At 34.1% G+C, this 21,422-nt stretch overlaps 1 protein-coding gene across 6 annotated transcripts in view; it reads left to right on the top strand.

Annotated features, from left to right (window-relative positions):
* The window catches only part of LOC140254689 (sodium channel protein type 1 subunit alpha), a 79,168-nt gene that overhangs the window by 53,029 nt on the left and 4,717 nt on the right, over positions 1 to 21,422 (top strand). For all 6 annotated transcript variants that reach the window (XM_072341547.1, XM_072341549.1, XM_072341546.1 and 3 more), the window contains 5 exons: positions 1,109 to 1,231; positions 12,983 to 13,264; positions 18,373 to 18,426; positions 18,726 to 18,863; positions 21,186 to 21,290. In XM_072341547.1, the coding sequence (XP_072197648.1) occupies positions 1,109 to 1,231; positions 12,983 to 13,264; positions 18,373 to 18,426; positions 18,726 to 18,863; positions 21,186 to 21,290 (702 nt within the window). The remainder of the gene's footprint in view (positions 1 to 1,108; positions 1,232 to 12,982; positions 13,265 to 18,372; positions 18,427 to 18,725; positions 18,864 to 21,185; positions 21,291 to 21,422) is intronic.

Raw genomic sequence — 21,422 nt, 5'->3', positions numbered from 1 at the left:
AGAATGATATAGGTATTTTCTTTAATTTGGCATTGGATTATAACAGCTTGAAAAATTAAGTTTTCAATAGCATAATGAAAGTACCAGAGGAAAAAAAACAAACAAAAAACAATTAAAAAAAAAAATTAAAAAAAAAAAAAAAACAGATTCCAGAATATCCTAGTTTTGCAGGTTAGTAAAGATGAGGATTGGCAAGTATAGAAAAGTCCAAGATTTCACATCTAATACTTGCTTCTAAATATGATTAATGAAGAGCACTGTTGCACTGTTGTAGGCTTTTCTTTCCATGTTGCTTTGTGGGTGGGTGTATTTGTTTGTTTCTTTTAATAATTAGAAAGTATATTAGACCTTTTTTTTTTTTTTTCAATAACTAGTATAGGAATTGGAACAGGGTAATGAAGGATCATTCAGGGGAAATGGGATGAAAACTGAAAGTATTATTTTGTCATGAACCATTGTGAATGTAGAGGATATACTATATCTCACTGAGGAAATGCAGGGATGTAGAATACATACAGGCAGGTGAAGGTGTAACTTCAGTAGTTCTGCTGCCTGTGGAACTGTAATTTCTGTAATGTATTTTAGGAAACAGCATATTCCAGGTTAATGTCAGCCTATAAAGTACATAAATTTGGACATCAGGCAAAAGCATTAGTCTAACTGAATACAGAAAAATCAATCTACCAGTTTCCAGTGAAAGTGTTACTCTGTGACCTATCTGCTAACTCAAAACAGGCTTCAATCATTTCCCTTCCAGCTGTGAGCAATCAAGGGAGTATTATCAACTATAATTACTAATCCCAGCAGCATTGTAAAACAGAGAGGAAAACAAACAAACAAACTTTTTTTTCCTCTCAAATCACTGTTAAACTATGAAATTCCTAATTATTAGTGTTTCCAGATACTGTTACCTTATGACATTTTTGTTTGACTGTTTACTTATCCTTATCTTCTTTCTCATTAATCCTCTTTTTTTTATTTAAAAGACTTCGTATTCCTGAAGAAGGTGGTCCAAAATTAGATTCTTCTAAAGAAGTTTATCTCACATCTATGGTATGTAAAGTAGTATGTACAATATAATAATTTTTACTTTCCTGTTTTCATATAGGTCTCTTTGGTTAGCTTAACAGCAAATGCATTGGGTTACTCTGAACTTGGTGCCATTAAGTCCCTTAGGACACTAAGAGCTTTGAGACCTCTAAGAGCCTTGTCACGATTTGAAGGCATGAGGGTAAGAAAAAATGAAAGAATCTGAAACTATGCATGCATAAAAAGAATCCATGCATGCAGAATAAGGAATGATAAGTCCATGCAGAAAGGCTGCACCTTTTTATCTGTTGCATATCTTTTACTAACAGATAAGCAAAAAGCTTCATCAGTTCACCTAAATCCATATGCAGTATCACGTAGAAGTTACGTTCATTAAGGTTACTTTACTTTCTAGCCAATCTCAGGAGTTCTCCATTTAAGGCTTTAAAATTACTATGAACTCTTCTCAGCAGACTCTTAATAATGAACTAAATAAGCGTGTTTCTCTGTTTATACGGGGATCTAATTTAGTGTTAGTTTGTTAAGCTATTTTCTGTTACCAGTTGAAATCCTTAATTTTTCTTCATATTTGATAAACCAACTTTGGCCTAACAACACTGGATTTTACTAGATCGTACCTGAGATGTACACATATCAGATAGTGATTTAAATTTATATCTGAGTTTGGCTGACTTTAAAGATAAAAGCTTCTAAAATTAGTTTATTCTTTTTGTAAATTCGGTGTTTTTCTTGCTTCAACAAACCTCTATTCAGTACAACATGTATAAGATTTAGTCTTACTTATTCTAAGTAACTTAGAGGCCCTGCTTACTATACATCTCACTCAAGAAAGCATTTAATTTTTTTTATTTTTTTTTTTCATCTGTTTATGCCTTCTGTTCCTAAAAGCCACTGAATACAAACTAACTCTATATGCATGTCATTGAAATATGTTTTAAGAGAATGCATTTTGCTACTTCATGGAAACATGGGAGGAAACAGCGTGCTAACGAATTTCAGTTCAATTACAAAATAGTGGAATAGCCTAGAATGCACTGTTTGAACAGCATTTAGATATAAACTGAAGAATAATGAAGTCAAACTGAGACTCTCAGAATTCTTAACTTGTATTCATCAGGCCACATATTTCTACTTCAGTAATCATCAGAAGAAATATTGCTAACCGTTGACTGCTAAATTAATAAATTTCAGTTTCATTTTTCAGTTTTGCTTTTAGCAGTTTGTGACTTGACAATTCACCAGGGTAAGAGCTGGTCAAATTCTACAGAATGTATGAGTTGACAGATAAGTTTAGAATGACTGTTTGATTTAGCACTTTTCTCTCTGTCTTTCTTCATACTTACTGTTCATGAACATTCAGACAAATGTGGTTTTTTTGCAGGCAAATGTTGGGAAATTGCTCTCAGCTTTAATTTTTTTGATAACATTCTGGTCAGCTGCAGGAGGACTGGGAGAATAGTTTAGAAGTTTTGCAGAAAAATAGATGACATTGGAAGAAAAACAATCATTATTGGAAGTACAGTGTTGAAAATTATTGCAAAATCTTTTATTCATTTCTTTTCTGTATCCTTATGTGACTGCCATAGTATATTTCCTACTTAAAACACATAGGATATTCATGCTCAAAGAAAAGTACTTGTTATTTGAAATTTATATATTGCATTCTTTTATTTCTCACTGTAAAACTATGAAACTATGCCAGAGACCCAATCACATGGTAGTATTTCAGATACACAAGATGAATAATTCAAGAGCAACTTACTGTGTAGGAATCACAGACAAGACTGAAAAAGCAGTAACGGTTAGAGCCATATCTTCCAATATTTATGATGATCAATGAAGTACCTGATACTAGTCACTTAGCAAATGCGACCAGCCAAATGCATAGTCTTTCTCTTTACTATTAGGTATATGCTCTTCTGAAAATGTTTTTTTCAAAGTGGTTGGCAAGTGTGCAAAGCACCTGCCTACTGACCGATATTAGCATTACTTTATGAATGACTCACGAACAGTAAAGAGATTCAAATAACAATTGACCAGCTCATTATAAGAATATACCCATATCAACTTACAGCCTTCTCAGAAACTGAGTTCATTTCATAAAAACCCATTAAAAGTGATCTCGTATTTGCCAACAGGAAGAAAAATAATTTAGCCCTCCTTGCTTTTCTACATTACACAGACCTACACTAACCAACAAGCTGAGTTTTTTTATTCAGCATGTATTATTTTCCCCCGAGTTAAAGATGATGTAAAATTTGCCTTGAAAAGAAGAGATCAAATGTATTCAATGGAGGCCCATGTACATAGGCCACTGTGTATAATTTTGGAAAACAAATAGTTAAACAAGCTAAGCTACTATAGATTCATATTTGATTATCATTCTGGTGAACAGTAAAAATGCAGCATTTTACAGAGCCAACAGAGCCACTAAACACTAATAGCTTTTTTTTTTTTTAAATGCAGAAATATCGAAACGTACATCACTCTTTAAATCACGTTATATTTTGCAGTTATAACTCACTTATGAAACAGTATAATTTCAAAATTGGGATAGATAATTTCCATTGACAAAGTGGAAATAAAATCTATGAGTCATTGGTGATGAGACAGTTGCAAATGGTTCATAGCCTGTGCTTGCTTTGAGCACATAAATGAATTTAACCACATTAAGGGTATCTACTAGTAATCTACAGTCTAAGAAATTTTAGTATTTCTATAGTGACTCTCAAAACCAACTCCACCCAGATGCTGGAAGGCAAAGTAAAGAATTGGCTTTAACTTAATTTAAATTTTTGTCATGGGGTTTATATTCTTATCTCAAGTAATACACATGCTAAGTAGAATTATCTGCAACCTGAGATTTGAATATACCCATTGCTTTTTGTTTAGCTTTTTAGTATTTGCAATATAATGCTTTTGCGCTAGTTCTGAATTGGTATGCTACTTGTCGATGTAGAATACTGAGTACACATTGCTTTGCTGAGTTAGAGATTTAAGTGACAATAAAGCATGCATTTGTGTCCAGTTTCACAAAATAAAGCATGTCATGCCGTGCTTGATTTATTTATTAGAGAAATAGTAGAAGGCAGCAAACAATCTGAAAACCACTTGCACTTTCAGTTTTGCATGCCTTATGCATATTTCTGGCTGATTGCTTTAAACATTTACTGTATTTCAAATTTCCAGTCCAATTTCATAATGTGTAAAACTAAACTAGAGTATTTGGTGTCTGAAATGTCTTCTAAAATTCAGTAGCTATACCTCAAACTCCCTTACTATGAAAGCGATAATGAGGCATTTCCAAGAATACTCCAAACTTTATTAGTAGGAACAAAAGTTTCTTATACAATTGAGTTATAAAACATAGCATCAAGTGTCTGTCATTATAGGTTCACAACTGAAAACAGGCTATAGATTTCTGTTTTACATAGAATCTTTATAAAATCAGTGGATCTGAATTCAGGCTCTATTGTGGGACAAAGTGGTCTGTGTAGGAAAGTAACTTTTATAATTTTCATAGATTGTCAATAGTTGTGTTAATACCTGTACTATCTTCCTTGGAGTTTAGAAATATTCTTCAGGAGACACGTCAGTTAAACAAAAAGTTACTGCATTTACTGTCATATCCTTACAAAAACCCTTGGTCTTTGGCTACAACCCTTGCAAGCACCAACTGTAGGAGGCTGTGATGTCTGCAGGGTTTTTCTGGCTTTGGTGGAAAGGATAAAACAATACAAACAGGATTTACTGTAAATTTAACATCTTACTTGTAATAATTATATATTTAATCTCGATAAAGTATATTCTCTACCTCCTGCATATTTTCCATAAGTATAGAGGGTTATATTTTGTTAATCTGAAGATTATGCAGTGTGAGGGATTTATTGAGTGCTGCCATTTTTTAAGATTGTGATCTTATTCACTACCTTTGAGTCTTAAGGATAATCTATAACGAGTGCAGCATCTCCCAAAACACAGCTGAAAATTTTAGAGAATTAAATGTAAGAAGGCTTTGTATATAGATACTCAAAAATCACATGGGAAATATCCTAGTATATGGGGATTTTCCTTAGACTATAATGCCACATTTAGAAGAGAATTTTAAAAGAAGTTGCTTATATTATTGAAATCAAGGTGATTTTTGGCTGGATTTGTGCTTCTTTTTTCTCAAAGAAAATCCTTACTGTTAGGATCACAATCAATGAAATATAAAGGGCAGTGGCATTAGATTTAGTCCACTACAAAAGCAAAATATAATTTTCACCAAATCTAGTGAACATCACCAGTACTGTTCTCACATCAGTTAATTATTCTGTTTCCATGTTTGTATGTATTTACAGCATTTACCAGCTCTACTCAGACAGAGAAATGCAGCCATGTTATTTGTTGCTTGGCAGATAACTACTGTATTTCATCACACAGTATGCTAGAGTGAACAATTTTTTCTATGTTATGTCTTCAGAAGTGTCTTGCTATATACTTGATCTGTTGTGAGAAACAGATTCAGAGCTGCTATGGGAACAAATGTATTTTATTAAATCAAGCAATGTAGTTTGCTTTTAATAGACAGTGAATAAAATACGCTTCTGTTCTTACTTTAACCAAGTTAAAATTTGTTAGGAAAGCTGTCTGGAATGAGATTAGGAGAGACCTCCTAGGATAATGGGGTTCAAACCACCCTCTACTGGGTTTGAAATTCCAGGGCACAAATCCACCACCCACAAGCAAGAAATTTCTCCAGCACAGTGTTACACAAATAGTTTGTGCATTAAATTTTGGGGAAGCATTTTCCTTTCTTTGAGCCATGCTTTGGGGTCAGCTACATGCATATAGCATTAATTAAGAAGAAGAAGCAATTGTTGTATTAGCTTGATAAGGGAGTGAGTTTATTCTCATCTTAGGTCTTTTGTCTCTGACTTCATCTTTGCAAATTAAGACTAAGAATTGTCTTTCCTTGTCTCTCTCTGATCCTTTTCATTTTCCCGTCTTCTCTTTGCATACTCTCATTTAAATCTAAAGTTTTCCTTGCAGTTGGTACTCTAAATGGTATATTTCTTAGCATCTTCTAACAATCTTCACCCTGTAATCCTTAACACAGTCTTCATTCTATGCTGGCTTGAGTAATTTGAGTGAATCTGCATTTTCACATTCAGCATAGGTCCTCCCTTCAATCATTATTTGGAGCATATCAAGCAGATTACAGTTTTTCCCACAGAAATATTTAATTTTCATCTTTTACTGTCTCCAAAGCCAGTTCATAGTGCTCATCATGCAAATGCAGCATCTTCACAATTTTTTATTATTTACTTACACCACATGTCTGTTGTTTACTTACACAACGTATCTGTTCTAAGCTGCTCACCTTTGCATTCCCAAAAATTTTTTATTTAGCTCTGTATTCTGCAGCTTGTCCAAAATGTTTACTCTGCTACTGAGGATGAACTAAGATTTTGCCTGCAAACTTTGCAGAGTGCATGTGGGAAAGGAGAGCAGGAGTGCAGGTACTGATCATGACATTGCAGAGACTAAGCAGTCCCTTCCTTCAAACTGGAACTGTAAATACTCTAAGGAAGTGTGTACTGCAGTACTTGTACAAGATGTTTACCTTACATGCATACCATATATTAAAAAACAAAAACAAAAACAAAAAAAAACCCACACAACAGTGCCTATTGATAAAATAATACTCCGTGTTTTATTATTTTTATATTTTATGAAAACAGGTTGCTCCCAGGTGTCCTGTTTTATAACGAAGAAAATAGTCCTTTGAATTTTCAAGCTCTGGGGAATTTTGAATCAGTAGAAACTCAGGTGAAATCCCTGTTTTACAAATCAAGTGCCAGTCCTTTTGGCTTTGTATTTTGTTCTGTGTTGTTTAGGATTAAAAGAATGTGTACAAGGTTTAATGTTTAGATGGTAGATTTTAGAGAGAAGAAGATGTTTCCTTGTGTCTGCATGTGTTTACATATGTATAAATCTATTTATTTGGGGTAAAGCATTAACAGAAATATTTCTTTGATTTTGATATCTACTATTCACTGTTTTGTAAGTTCAGTCCCACCTCCTTCTCAGTTAAAAATCTCTGCCTATAAGAAGGAAATAGGCTTATTTTTTTTAGAGATTTTTTCTACTTTGAGATTATAGAAGATGCTATTGTGATAAAAAATGAACTCAAACATCTAGTACCAAATGGAACCTTTCTCAACAGAATTACTTAAGTAGTTCACAATTTTTATGTGAATTATTTAAAATGTTTAAGCTCTCCTTCACGTTTGTTAACATTTGAACTAATTTGGATATTACCAAATTTCATCACTGCAGTGCTGGATGATCTTGTAATTTATTATAATTGTATTTGCTGAGGGTTTTTGTTTTGCTTCTGTGGATTTTCTGTTTGTTGATTAAGATTCTGTCATCACTGATTGCCCTGCAGGTCTGTGCATTTCCTCTTTTTACCTGATTAAGCAAACAAGTAACTTGATGAAATTGCACATCTTGAGGTACTTCTCATCTAGAAATCAAGTGCAGCTTTGTACATCAGACTGCACATCTTAAAAGTTCTAGATCATGTATACAACTTAAGCAGTGAAGAATCAGTAACTGCCATTACATACACATCAATCAACCTATGAACCCCAAGTGTAAAGATATAGCTAAAAGATACTCTGCAAGAAATACCTAGTTCTTCATAGATAAAACTACAGAATCAATGCCATGCCTTGAAACTAAGGAGCATTCAAGTATTTAATGTGGGAAGTACTTTAAAGAATTCCTGGCAACTTTCTGCTCTGTGCTGCCTACCTTTGCATTTCTAATTACCTTTCCAAAGGGATTAAATGTGCAAGCTTTATTTTGGATGTGGTTTAGCAAAAAAACTCGGGTTATTTGAGTTTGGTTACTTTTGTATTTATGTTTTCCATTTTGATCTGAAGGTCTTTCTTCCTATCCAATGGACATAAAAGAACAGAATGGATGCAAATCTCTTTTCAATTTGGTTTGCATCATGAATTTGCTGATCAGATGCCATCTTCTGAGCACCAATCTATTTATGTAAGAACTAGTCTTTGGAAAATACCATTATTTACATATAGAAAAGTTTCTGTTTCATATTTCTGACTTGTCTGATAGGAACATCTGCTTATGCTCTATGATAGGTAAACTAGAAAATGCAAAACATGCATATGATAGGAGATCCAAACACAGTGAAAAAGCTGTCAGTTATGTGGAGAGCCAGACATTGATTTCAAGCTGCTGGATAGCCTGTCTCAGATCTGTAGTGCACTTATGCTGCCATAACTCAAATAAATCACCTGATGCACAGGCTGACTTTAAATTGTTGGTTCACGAATGCCAGGAGCAAGGAGTTGAACTTTTCAACATAAAGTCTTGCTCCAATGACTCCTTGCCTATTCTAACTATCACTGACTATCAGGAAGTGCTAATTTTTTTGATTGAGGTGTTGACTTTCTTCATGGTCTCTCTCGGATTCTTATTTGATCCCCAAACTGGGAAAGTTACTGTGTTCCTTAGGTCTTTTCCCCCCTTTCTTCAACTCTCTTATGATTCAAGAGAGAAGACAACTGATAGCCTCCTCCTGGTCAAGTTAGTGTGGTTTCAGCATCTTCTAACCTTCCTTTTTGGATGTCCTCAGAGTCCTTCACTATAAGAGCATTTTACACTCAGATTGTATAAATCACCTGAGCTTCCATTCCTGCCCACCTAGAGCACACCTGCCTGTTCATCTTACCTCTCTGGTGGACAAAGCATCTAAACCAATGGCTGCTTGCTCGCATCTTTAACTTTCATTGCAAGTTCTCTCTCCACCAGATTTGTGTACATCTGGACTTTGGCCAAGGTGAGACTCGTTGTCTTCTAACATCAAGCTTGTTTGGGACAAAGCAGTACTCATATCTTGCTCTGAAATCCTGCTCAGAGCTGGTTCAGTGTTTAATTTGAGTCAGGAATTAATCTTTCTTTTTTCCTTGGATGGTGCTTATACTACATACACTTTCGACCATCCCTCTCTTCTTGCTGGTGCCTTTGAATACCTGTCTCTTCAACCTTTGTACTGCTGAGAGATGAATGGCTTTTTTGTATAAAATCCTTTCTGAAGTCTATAGCTGCATGACTGTACAGACAGTCACACATGTAAGTCTATTCCTTGTTCTTCTTCCTTGGACTAACTGAAAGTTTTCTCGGGCTTTCCCAACTATCAAGGGACTGAGTATGAATGAAATATGTCTTACACTTGTTGTGTCAAGCATGCACAGAAGATTTGATTTTATCCATAAAGGTACTGATGAAGTAAAAGCTATTTAACTTTCTGTACTTGTTTATGCAAATCTTATGTGAGATGGTGCACACATAACAGTTAAATAATCATTATAGCCTTCAAAGTGCTTCTTCAGAGGAGATCAGGCACATCAAATCTTTGTGGAACAATAACAATACATGTTGGTAACTCCCAAAATGGAGGTAACTAAAGTACTTCATCATTTTTAGTAGAATGAATTTTCCAGACATAATCATATAATTTTCCTCATCATTCTAAAGAGTGTATCTTCCTTCTCATTTGCACCATGGTCAAAGAATTTAGAACTTCTGCACAAAAGCTACAATTTTTATGGATAAAATTGTTAAGTACTACTGAAAACTTTTCCTGGTTTGTTTACAGATTGCAGAAAACCCAGGTTGAATGTAGAAGTTCCTAGAAATCCTGTGGCTGCTCAGATAGATGCCAGGATCTGTTGAAGCCATTTTGCTGTGAGAACATTTATATTTGTGAGACTCATGTGTTTGGGATATTGTGCTACAGCAAGGCTGTATCTACTAAAGCTTATATTCTAGTCCCAGAGCAGGGATAAACTGTTACTCTCCCTATATGTATATTTATGAAGGAATAATAGAAAATAGACTCAAAAGAAAAGAATCTTTCAAGATTAAAAAAAAAAAAAAAAAAAAAAAGACATTTAGGATCACATTGATCTGATCCAGATTTGAAGAGTATAAATAAGAGCTTTGGCAGCCAACTTTCTAGTAACCTACTAAAGACAGTTTCCAAGAAAAAGAGGCTGACAGTTTTCAACTTGCTGGATTTTTAACTAATTAAGAAATGTAATGATCTCCCTTCTTAATTCAGTTCACTTTTTATTGGTTCTCTTTTTTCTGTCCATTTGCTGTAATTTACATGTGCAGGTGCTATGTATGTATTTATGGTTGTTATTGTGGATATATATTATATGGGATAATAAGGACCATATCCCTAGTTAGTCCCAAAGAAAACATAAAGGAAGTAAAGCAAAAACAAAACAAACAAGAAACGCAGTGAAAAAGCAAAATTACCTCCAACTGCATATGCCAAAGAAATTAAAGGCTTCTTTCCAAGGTGAAATTCACAGTCAGCCCAGCATCTGACCAGCATGTAAAAATCCAGTTCTATGTTACATATATTAAAAGACAAAGACTCAACAGTGGTGGGAAAAAAAAAAAAAAAAAATCAAAAATCAATCAAACACAAACAAAAAAACACAAACAACAACAGCAACAAAAAACCATCTTGTAAAAGTTTTAATTTTGTTTTCTTCTTTTCTTAAAAAACCTTCCAGGGGGACTGGATAGCTCAAGGGGTTGGTAATAGGATACAGAGCCTTTCATCTCTAGGTCACCAGTTCGCATCCAGGCCAGGTCAGTAGTGACCAGAAATTGTTACCATTTGATGGGTTTTCAGTGACCTAAATGAAATACGTTGTTGGAATCACTGTTGGAACAGTTGCTGGAAGAAGCTGTTCAGTTCTTATCTGAGAACAAGAGGCTGATCTTTTGGCAGTCGCAGCAGCAAGACTGCAGTACCTGTTCATCTAAAGATGTGAGACACTTCAATGTCCTTTTGTAGAAATCTTTCTACAGCTATGATCAATTCATAATTGTTGTAACAATCATTGTAGCTGTTAATATTCTGCTGCCTGTTCTGGATCTGTGCTGTGGTCCAATGGATCTCAGAGTTGTTAAAAAGGTAACTGCTACAGGCACTCAAATTATGCAGCACCGCTCTTCGCTTTGAACACAGGTAACCTTCATTTAATTGACTTGCTAGAATAAATTCCCATCTTTCTTTCTTGACATCTCTATTTCCAGGATTTTCACCAAGATTAAACAGTGGAATTCAATCAGCATAGCACATCCAGCACATTTTTATAGGAAGGAAAAATAAAATAAAATGAAAAGATATAAGAAGTACCTTGATACAGTACCTTAATAGGACAGGCCAGACTTTGAATAAATTCCAGAATCATTGCATTACTAATTTTTATGTTTTTCTTAATTCTGTCAACTTAAGTAGCAACAGATTTGTTCTCCCTGCAGGCCAGTAAAACAGTATTTCTCTCAATCCTTTGAAAATGGGTTCTTCTAAGCTGACTATTACTGAGACCCTGTTAGCCTTCTTAAAAATGGGTAGCTTATTCTTACATGACATAGGTACTTTATAATTTCTGCCATAGTAATCTCACGCAGTAGGAATACTTCCTTCAAAGCTATCGCTAACACAGAAGCTGCCAAGGAAAGCTAATTTTTTTCAAAAATGATAGCAGTAATTCTTTACAAAGTTCCAATTTCCACCATCTGTTAATAGAGGAGGCTTGTAAAAATGGCCATAAGTTTCGGGAAGAGGAAGGTACTGAGTGATAAGTAACTCAGCCACAACATTCCACTTCCAAAGGCCTTCAAGAGGCTGTGCGGTACAGGTAGTAAGATGGAGCAACTCTGAGCTTGCTCAAAATTATCTTGCTAGTGGGAAAGACTCCTCCCTGTTGCAGACAACAGGGAATGAAGATGGACTAAGACACCTTAACAAATCCCAAGTATTTGTACCAGTCCTTTTCTGTCATATGCCAGGAATTGGATTACTAAGAATCGGACCCCAACTGTACATTTTATTTTACCTTTTCACAAGGTCCAAAAATTTTACAGAGGAAAAAAAAAGAAAAAAAATAAGATAACATACATTTAGTATATGAGATCTGGTATTGAATACTTAAGGAGAACAGTTTGCTTAGCTTTTCAGCCAAACAAGTATTGCAGAAGTTTTTCTAGTTCTGACAGACACGTGTGATTATTTGCTGTATATATCAGAAAAAAGATGTTTTTTTTCCTATATAAATAATTTGATATCTTGCCTACAGGGGGCTAAGCAGGCAACTGGCCTAAAGCAATTTAAAATACCAAATCAAAACCTCTAAATATGACCTTGGTGTATATTTAGATAAATGAAGGGCGTTACTGACAAACTCAATACATGAAACAATAAGACTGGAGCTTGAAATAAATTCTGTTGATTCAAGTAGACACGTATTGCAAAACTGTCTTGCTTTTTTATACAAAGAAATTAATCTTTGTGATATTCTTGCATGGAACAAAAAGGCAATAAAGATACGTATGTAATTCCTGCATAATCCTTTTAAAGTAGAGCTTAGTTTCTAGATTCATGGCATTTATGTTTTCAGCTTAAATTTCAAAGTTATGTTGATAATGTCTAGGGTTTCCTTTAATTTATTTTTTTAAGCCATTTTTTTAAGCTATAATTTGATGCTGTTTTAAAAATTTTTCTTATGTCTGTATTTACATTTAACATTTACTTTTATATAGAACATATCAGTGTTGGACTTCACCTTATTACAACCAAGTCTTGTATTTTATTTTTTTTTCTTATAACTATTTTAATTTTCTCATTTATTTTCCTTTCATTACATGTATTAATGTTAAGTATTTAAAAGAACAGTGCAATGTTAAAATTATTAATGTACTGCATTAACATTTATGGTATTCATTTCTGAACAAGCATTTATTAAACATTGGTAAAACAGTATACAGAACTTTATTGCTGTAAATATTCTTACACTCTTTTCTTTTTCCCCCTGTATTTGTGTACTAGGTGGTTGTGAATGCCCTTTTAGGAGCAATTCCATCCATCATGAACGTGCTTCTCGTTTGTCTTATATTCTGGCTAATTTTCAGCATCATGGGAGTAAATCTGTTTGCTGGGAAGTTCTACTACTGTGTTAACACCACAACTGATGAAAGGTTTGAAGTCGACCAAATCAACAATTTTAGTCAGTGCGAGGAACTCATAAAAAACAATCAAAGTGCCCGATGGAAAAACGTGAAAGTAAACTTTGATAATGTAGGATTTGGGTATCTTTCTTTGCTTCAAGTAGTAAGTGATCACTCTTTATTATATCACTCTTATTGTTTGTATGTAATAGTGGGAAGCAATTCTAGCAACAGAAGAAGAATACATATTTTTACCTGCGACTTTGTAATTCAGTAATACCACTGCAGTGATAATTTTTTAGTTTTTCATACTGATTAGCAAAGTCTACTAAGAACGAAGAACTTCTAGGGCATCTGGGGGAACAATTGTTCCCTTTCTAATGTTTCTAGGAGTACTAGAGCTGGTATATAGTCATCTGATTATTTTCAGTGCTGAAAAGAACTCTGTATTAGTGTAATTAAGTCACAGGAAAGAATTCCAGGTAGAAAACGCTTTCTCAGTGATGTGGCTGCCACCACTGCAGTTAGAAGATGTAAGAAACAATTCCTGTCTGGAGGAGAAATAGAAGAAAAGTAACATTAGGTGCTGTAGTCTATGAAGTATTTTCCCTGCTATTCCTGTGCACAAGAACACAAAGAAAATACATGCAGAAAGGCTTATGTCTGCACTATCAAAAATTATGTTCTCAGAACATGAGCTACATTGGAATACCTTGCAATCTGACTCAGCCAAGAAACTGCAGGACTCTAACCGGAATTGTGCACAGTGAGCCTGCCTTTTTGAGGTCTAATTCTGAGAATTAATTTTCATTTTTATTGTTTTGAAATAAGTTTCTAACTTTTATATTCTCATAAGAAATCTTACTAATGCAGATTGTTAACATGATGCAGTGGCACTGACACGGGCCTGCCCAGGTTACAAGACTCTGATAACACTGATGATTTGAAATTGATTATGATTAATTATTTACAGTCATATCAGGTAGTGCAGAGAGGAACCAGCAGAATTAAGAAATATACAAAGGAATGCAGTTTAATAACAAAATTGGATTTCAGGCAGTTGTTTTTAAAATATCTACAACATAGAAATTCTGCATAGATTTGAAATACATGCCATGTTGGTGGAGTTTTTGTGTGAGTAGAAAAAAAAAAAGACACTTTTGTTATTCCATGAAACAAACACTTGAAATTCCATCTTTTAGGGTTTGATAAGTAAGCCACTAGTGGTGATTCTGCATGTATGGAATGATACATGCTCCAGACTAGAGCAATGAAAGCAAATATCAGCTTGATTTTCAGCCAATGCTTAAAAACAGAATGAAGGCCATAATTTATAAATGTTTCTCAAGATGTTTATAAGGTGATTTTCACTTAAATCTTTAAAGTACTTTGAATGAGGAACCAGTAAAGAATTCTAAGGCTGTTGTGTTTACAAGGAACATGAGAAGTAGATGGGTATGTCTTGATTTATATAACCTCCATAATCAGCTAGTATTAGTAGTAAAAATGAGTAAACACTAAGAATTACTTAGAAGTATCTCTGAATATGTCAGATACAAAAATAAAGCTATTGAAACCTGGATTATTTGGCCAAAAATATTGTTCAAAAGCCTGAAAAAGTCTGATAAAATAATTGTTGCTACTGGAAAAGCTTTCTATGCACCCAGTGTGAACATCAAAGGCTGTTGTTTTTTTTCGACATGATTAATTGAAAAGTCTACTGAAGTAATTTATTTCTCCCCCCTAACAGTCTCAAGTACAGACTTGTTTGGGTTGTGGTGGACCCAAGAAAACAACCTCATAGAGGTGAATATCATTGTTGTAATGAAAAGCTCAGTCATAAGTGTCAAGGATGTATTACAGATAAAAGAAACTATAGCAAGAGGTTAGAAGCTACAGAAAGCTCTTACAATCCAGTGTTTTTTCCATTATTCATCCTGCCCTCTGACTCCTACCTTGTAAGCCAGGCAAAGAAAAATAATGTAAATTAGCTCAGCTTTTCTGGGTTATAGATAATACAATTGAAGCCTTTATTCTCTTCATCAGTAAGGTATTCTATCTTGACTGAATACCATTGGAAATATCATTTTAATGCAGATTATACATACATACATACATACATACATATATACAAACAAGAACAAACCAAAACTCCAGGCCCAAGTGCAGAAAAATGTCAGATTTTTTTCTTTTTTGGTATAAATTTGTTTGAGTATTTTTCTGATCTGGAAGAAAATCATCAGAGCAGAGACAGATCTGCTGAAGAAATTCCTTTCACAACTTTCACACATCAGTAAGTGAAGAGGAACAGTCTGCTGTACACAAAGAGACATGGCATCTATATGCCTTGAAAATTTTATGGTATTATTTTTTTTAACCTAAACCCAGTGTTTGGATTCTTTGGTAAGTAGTTATCTCTTGAAGACCTGCATTTATCAGGGATAAAATGTGGCAAATTAGTCTCCAAACAGTATCACATTATTTTGTTATTTCTGGTAAAGAAATACAGTTGTGCCAGTCCAGTTTTACATCTGACTGCATTGGAAATTATCCATCAGGAGAAAAAAATTATGTACTTCTAACATTAGAAGCTTTGGAGAATTTTGTTTTGTTGTTTTCTAGCTACTTTTGGATCTACGTTTGAGTTTGTCTTTCAAATTTCCTTGGCAGAAAGCATTTAGAATAAGGGTAATCTTTGAAATCAATGAATTACTTCTGATTTAGTGTCTCTGAAGATATACAATATATTTGTAAATATACAAAAATCAGATTTTGATCTCTTTGTCATATTTGTGTGTTTTGTAGTCAGCATGCACAAACGCACAAGTATTACCTTATTTCTGTTGAAGATCTGTTGTGGAAAAATTTGAGCCTAGCAAAACCAGGCCTAAGCTTTCACTGAATGCATTAGAAACAACACTCAGTAAACTTGGTGCTTTGATACTGAATCTCTGGTTCAATTATTCACTATTTCTCAGGCAACATATTTAGAGAATAGAAATTCTCCTACTGAGCTGAGGCTTCTGCTTTGGGAATTACTGAATATTTTTTCTTTCCACAGTTAAATTCACAACTGTTTTTGTATAATGATGATGATTGTGACTGTGTCCTAATGCTTTGAAGGATGGATCTAGAAGAAAAACACATAATATGATGACACAGTATATCTTATTATTGAAATTTCATTAACATGCTCTCTTACTGATGATGAAACTTAACAGTTTAATATTAGTCTTCCCCCCCCCCCCGTCACTATAGTTTAGTCTAGGATATACTTACAAATTTACAAAAAAGAAAACCTTTGGTTTGCCTGAAAGATGATATGCAGTGACCATCATCTGTATGAAACAGAGACAATGGCATGTGCCTCACAGAAGAGACACTCCATCACTGGCATCATTGTTCACATGTAAAAATATGTATATTACTTGAATTTAGTGTTTGAAGTTGAAGTGCTGACTACAACCACAGTCATGACTTAAAAATAAATAAATATATAACCAGACAGAAACAAAAGTAAACTCTGTAAAGTATCCTGCCCTATTTAGACCTGGTAAGGTCTCAGCTGAAATAGCAAGTCCAGTTTTGGCTACCATTTCAAAAGATAAACTGATGGAAGAGAGCACAAAATCTGAGTTTTGGACATGATCTGCATGGAATGATTGAAGGCAGAGTGAGGATGTGAAGATTATTTAGCCTGAAGAAAAGGCAGCAGAAACCAGTCTGCAAAGAAGTACTGCAAAAGAATGATTGGTACTGTGTTCTCCATGTCTGTAACGGCTATGATGAGGGATAGCCTAAAATAGCAAAATTAGGATTTAAATGTTGGAAACAATAAATACAAGTGGTGATATAAATATAAATATAAATATTTTTGATAAGGCTGTCCAGTTTCCATCCTTGAAAGTCTTTTGAGAACAAGTTAAACCTCTATCAGGAATTAAATAAATAAATCCCTTGCAGTTCAAGTACAAGGACTTTAAAGTCATCTATCTCTCTTCAATTACACTTGTTTCTGTTTTTATTTTTTGTAATATTTTGGTCCTCTGACACTCTACTTTGATTTCCCTGTTGCACTCTAAGTTGCCTGAATCACCTCAGTTGTTGTTTTTTTTTAAATTATTATTATTTTTAGTGTTGGCTCCAAATGTGGAAGTCATTGCAAAATGGATTTGCTCCTTTTTAGTATTCCATGTTTCAAAAGTATAAGGCAACTCTTTTCAAAATAAAATGATTCGTTTTCATATAAAATCCATTGCAGGATGATGCCAGCTGCTTTGTATGATGCATAAGCAAAGCTTTTTTGAAACCTCTGATAGAAATTAAACTTCAAGACGTTGGAGATACAGCAATAATGATGGATGAAGAATGTTCCTATCCCGACTTGTTTCTATGACTAATCTCCATGACAAGGAATATGAAGGAACCAAAGATCTACAGCCTTGCTTAGTAAAATTGTAATAAGGATTAAATGAACAAGAACACTCTCAGTTGTTGGTTTTATTCTGGCCATGACTGGATGATTACTACTTGGAAATGCTGTCTAGTCCATAACCGTTTCAAAAGAGTAACTAACTGCTACAATAGAGAAAATGAGTTTGTCTTTCAAACACACAGATGGAACAATCTGCACTTATTGTCAAAGAAAAATTTACACGTATGGATTAGAGTCAATAGCTGTTAAAGTTCACTAAATTCTGTCACTTTTAAGGCATCTTAAATATTTGAAGCACATAAGGCAAATTCTGTTTTTACAAGATCATCCTAAAACATAGTTGAGGGTTATAGCCTCTGTAAAATATAATGCATTTAGAATGAATATAGAATCACTAAATCAAGTAAAATCTTTTAGAGTGTATACAAATCTAAATTCTCCTTGATACTACAGTGTTTATCTTTTCTGACCTAATCAAATCTTTGGTTCCCTTGAGTTGCCACCCCTCTGGTGACATCAGTAGTCATTGGTGGCAACTGACTTACAAAGCCACTGTTAAAATTTGATCTCCTAAAATGACACTGCATTCTATCATTTGTGGTAAATAATTAGAAGTAAGTTAATTACATATTCTGCTTAATATGTTTATATAGAGACAAACAGGGTACACAGCAGTGTGTCTTATAAGCAGCTCTAAAGAAAGCCAAAATACAAAATTGTGGATGAATCTTATGTATGTTATGCTAATAATGCCTGGTACCGTATTCAGTTGCTGAAAATAGTTATATAAATTGTCTTAAAAGTTATATTCTTAAATAGGTGTGTACTGTTTACAGGCTACATTTAAAGGCTGGATGGATATTATGTATGCAGCTATTGACTCAAGAGACGTAAGTACTGGAAATGTTTTGAAGTACATTTTATCTATCAGCAAGTGTGTATTTATATATCTTCCAAAAGTGAATAATATGCATACAGGAAGATGAAACAAAATTAAATGAAATAATATGAGATTCTGCTGTGGCAGGTTATTTTACAAATTTGAATGTAAACTGCCAGATGTTGTCAGTAATACAAAAATACACTGATATAAGTGACAAGGAAATAAAAGGTATTTTGTCCAAGATTGCTGCTTGTTCAGTTGAAATTTTAAAAATCTTAAGAATGATATTTCATCTTTTTTCCTCAGGTGTTACAGCAACCCAAGTATGAAGACAACCTGTACATGTATTTATATTTTGTCATCTTTATCATTTTTGGGTCTTTTTTCACCCTGAATCTATTCATTGGTGTCATCATTGATAACTTCAATCAGCAGAAAAAAAAGATAAGTATAATTTAATTCTTCTTCTAAACATACTGCAAAATAGTGCCTTCCTGTAATTGCATGATATATAGAATGTATCAAAACTGAAATAGCTGAAGAATACCAGAGTATAAAATCTTACCCACATGTTGCAGACATTAAGTTCATAAGATTTTACATTGTAGTGAACAGTACACACCTTTATCCTTTCTGTTTTCAATGTTCAGTTTAATCTTCCTCAAATCATCTGCTTTAAGATGCATGAACTAATAAAATATTGTTGCAGAATCAATTCCCTGACATACGCCCATATATTAAGGCACTCATAATTCTTGATTTTTTTTCTTTGTCATTTGTAGTGACTTTATTAGCAAAAAAAGCTACTTGGTTATGACAAAGAATTACACCATTGCTCTGCTACAAATACTGTTTAAATGATCATAGTATTCAGTGGCTCTTCCAAATTATATTATGTGGCACAGAATTGAATAGTGATTTGTGACCATTGTAGGCTACAAAGGATGCCTGTTTTTACTTTCATAGTGCAGTTGTGAATCTCACTGAGATGGATAGTCTGAGTATCAGCTGCTTATCTTTAAAACCAGCTTTTCAAACAAATGCTTATATTGCAAACACTGAGATTTCACAACTAAGAGATTTTCCTCAATCCAGTCTTTTTGATTTTCAGGAAATTCCTGTCTACAACAAAATACTCTGTCTTGCAGGTTTCATTTGAAATTAATATGAAGCTCTTACTCATAATGTTCTTTATTTTTACTTCTTAATGTGTTCCTCAGCACAAGAAAGAAAGATATGGAGGTACTGGAGCAGGTCCAGAGAAGGGCAACGAGGCTCGTGAAGGGCTTGGAGAATCAGCCCTATGAGGAGAGGCTAAGGAAGCTGGGGCTGTTTAGCCTGAGGAAGAGGAGACTGAGGGGAGACCTTATTGCCGTCTTCCAGTACCTGAAAGGTTCTTACAGTGAGAGTGGGGCAGGTCTCTTCTCACTAGTGACAAGTGACAGGACGAGGGGAAATGGCCTCAAGTTGCGCCAGGGCAAGTTTAGGTTGGATATTAGGAAGAACTTCTTTACAGAAAGGGTGGTTAGGTACTGGAATGGGCTCCCCAGGGAGGTGGTTGAATCGCCATCCCTGGATGTGTTTAAGAGCCGTTTGGATGTGGTACTCAGGGATATGATTTAGCAGAGGTTGGTTTTTTGTTTGTTTTTTTTTTTTTTTTTTTTTTTTTTAGAGATGGGGTACTGGTTAGGCTGCGGTTGGACTTGATGATCTTCAAGGTCTTTTCCAACCTGGATAATTCTATGATTCTATGATTCTATAATTCTGTGAACATATTAAGGTTAATGTCATGGTTTTGTAATGTCGCTGTCAATATTCCACACATTTTATATCAAGTAACAGGACCTACATGACATTTTCTGTCAGTTCCATAAATTATAGGTACTTTAGTTATTGCTTGAACCTTTAATATTATTCATCTGCAGTAGTTCCATACAATGCAGAGAAACTAAGCCAATGCAATATCTGTAGAATCAGTTAGGATTCAAGTTGAGCATATATCAAGTATTTATCAAATCAACACAAAGGCTATTTTTTTTTTTAAGCAGAAGAAAGAATGATCCTTTGGATCATATGTATATCAAGACTACCATATACAGAACTAAAATAAGTGCAATAATGTGTACTTTATCTTTACATTGATTTTACAAGATGGGCAGTCCCAGAACGCCAATGAACACCACCTGTCTTTGGAAATATTTGTGCCATTTAAATTTTCTGGAAAAAGAAACAAACATGCATGCACAATGTTTACTAGCACAAATTCTCTGTACCATTTTTCATCAATAATATTATTGAATCCTCAGAAACCTTTGTCTGATTGCTGCTTCACCAAGTATATCTTAGTATGGCAGTTAGTTTTCTCAAGCCATTGAAGCTGGCCATGCCATTCTCTTATAACTTTCTGTGGACTCTAATATAAAAATGCCAGTAATCCATGCCCGGTTTCTAGGAGGGATATCCATGCTGCCTAACAGCCTCTGAATTCTCTGAAGGTGTTATAATTTCACATGGAAGAAGGTTAGCAGGGAACAGTGTAAGGCAGCAAACATCAGTTTTCTCACTGAATCTGCTGTCATTTATCCTGGAATATTTGATGCATTATCATTATCATTATCATTTATCCTGGAATATTTGATGCATTAACAAGTCAAACACAGTAACACATATATAATAAATAAATGTATTAATCACATTTCACTTCAAAAGCTTTTTCAACACTGCATACAAATGTGATTGTAACCAGCTTTGATTTCATGTTTTTACTTTGGAGGTCAAGACATATTTATGACAGAAGAACAGAAGAAATACTACAATGCAATGAAAAAGTTGGGATCCAAAAAACCACAAAAGCCTATACCAAGACCTGGGGTAAAATTATTTCTGTACATCAGGCCAATAGCTTTTTATTAAGAGCTCGTTTTTTATCACTACAGAGAGAGGCTATTTGTACTCATGTACAAATTATAAATAACTAGTTGGTCAGTCAGCAAAAATGGAAAA

This window comes from Excalfactoria chinensis, chromosome 7 (genome assembly GCF_039878825.1).
Source record: "Excalfactoria chinensis isolate bCotChi1 chromosome 7, bCotChi1.hap2, whole genome shotgun sequence".
Taxonomy (NCBI): domain Eukaryota; kingdom Metazoa; phylum Chordata; class Aves; order Galliformes; family Phasianidae; genus Excalfactoria; species Excalfactoria chinensis.
This window is presented reverse-complemented; position numbering and strand designations above follow the sequence as displayed.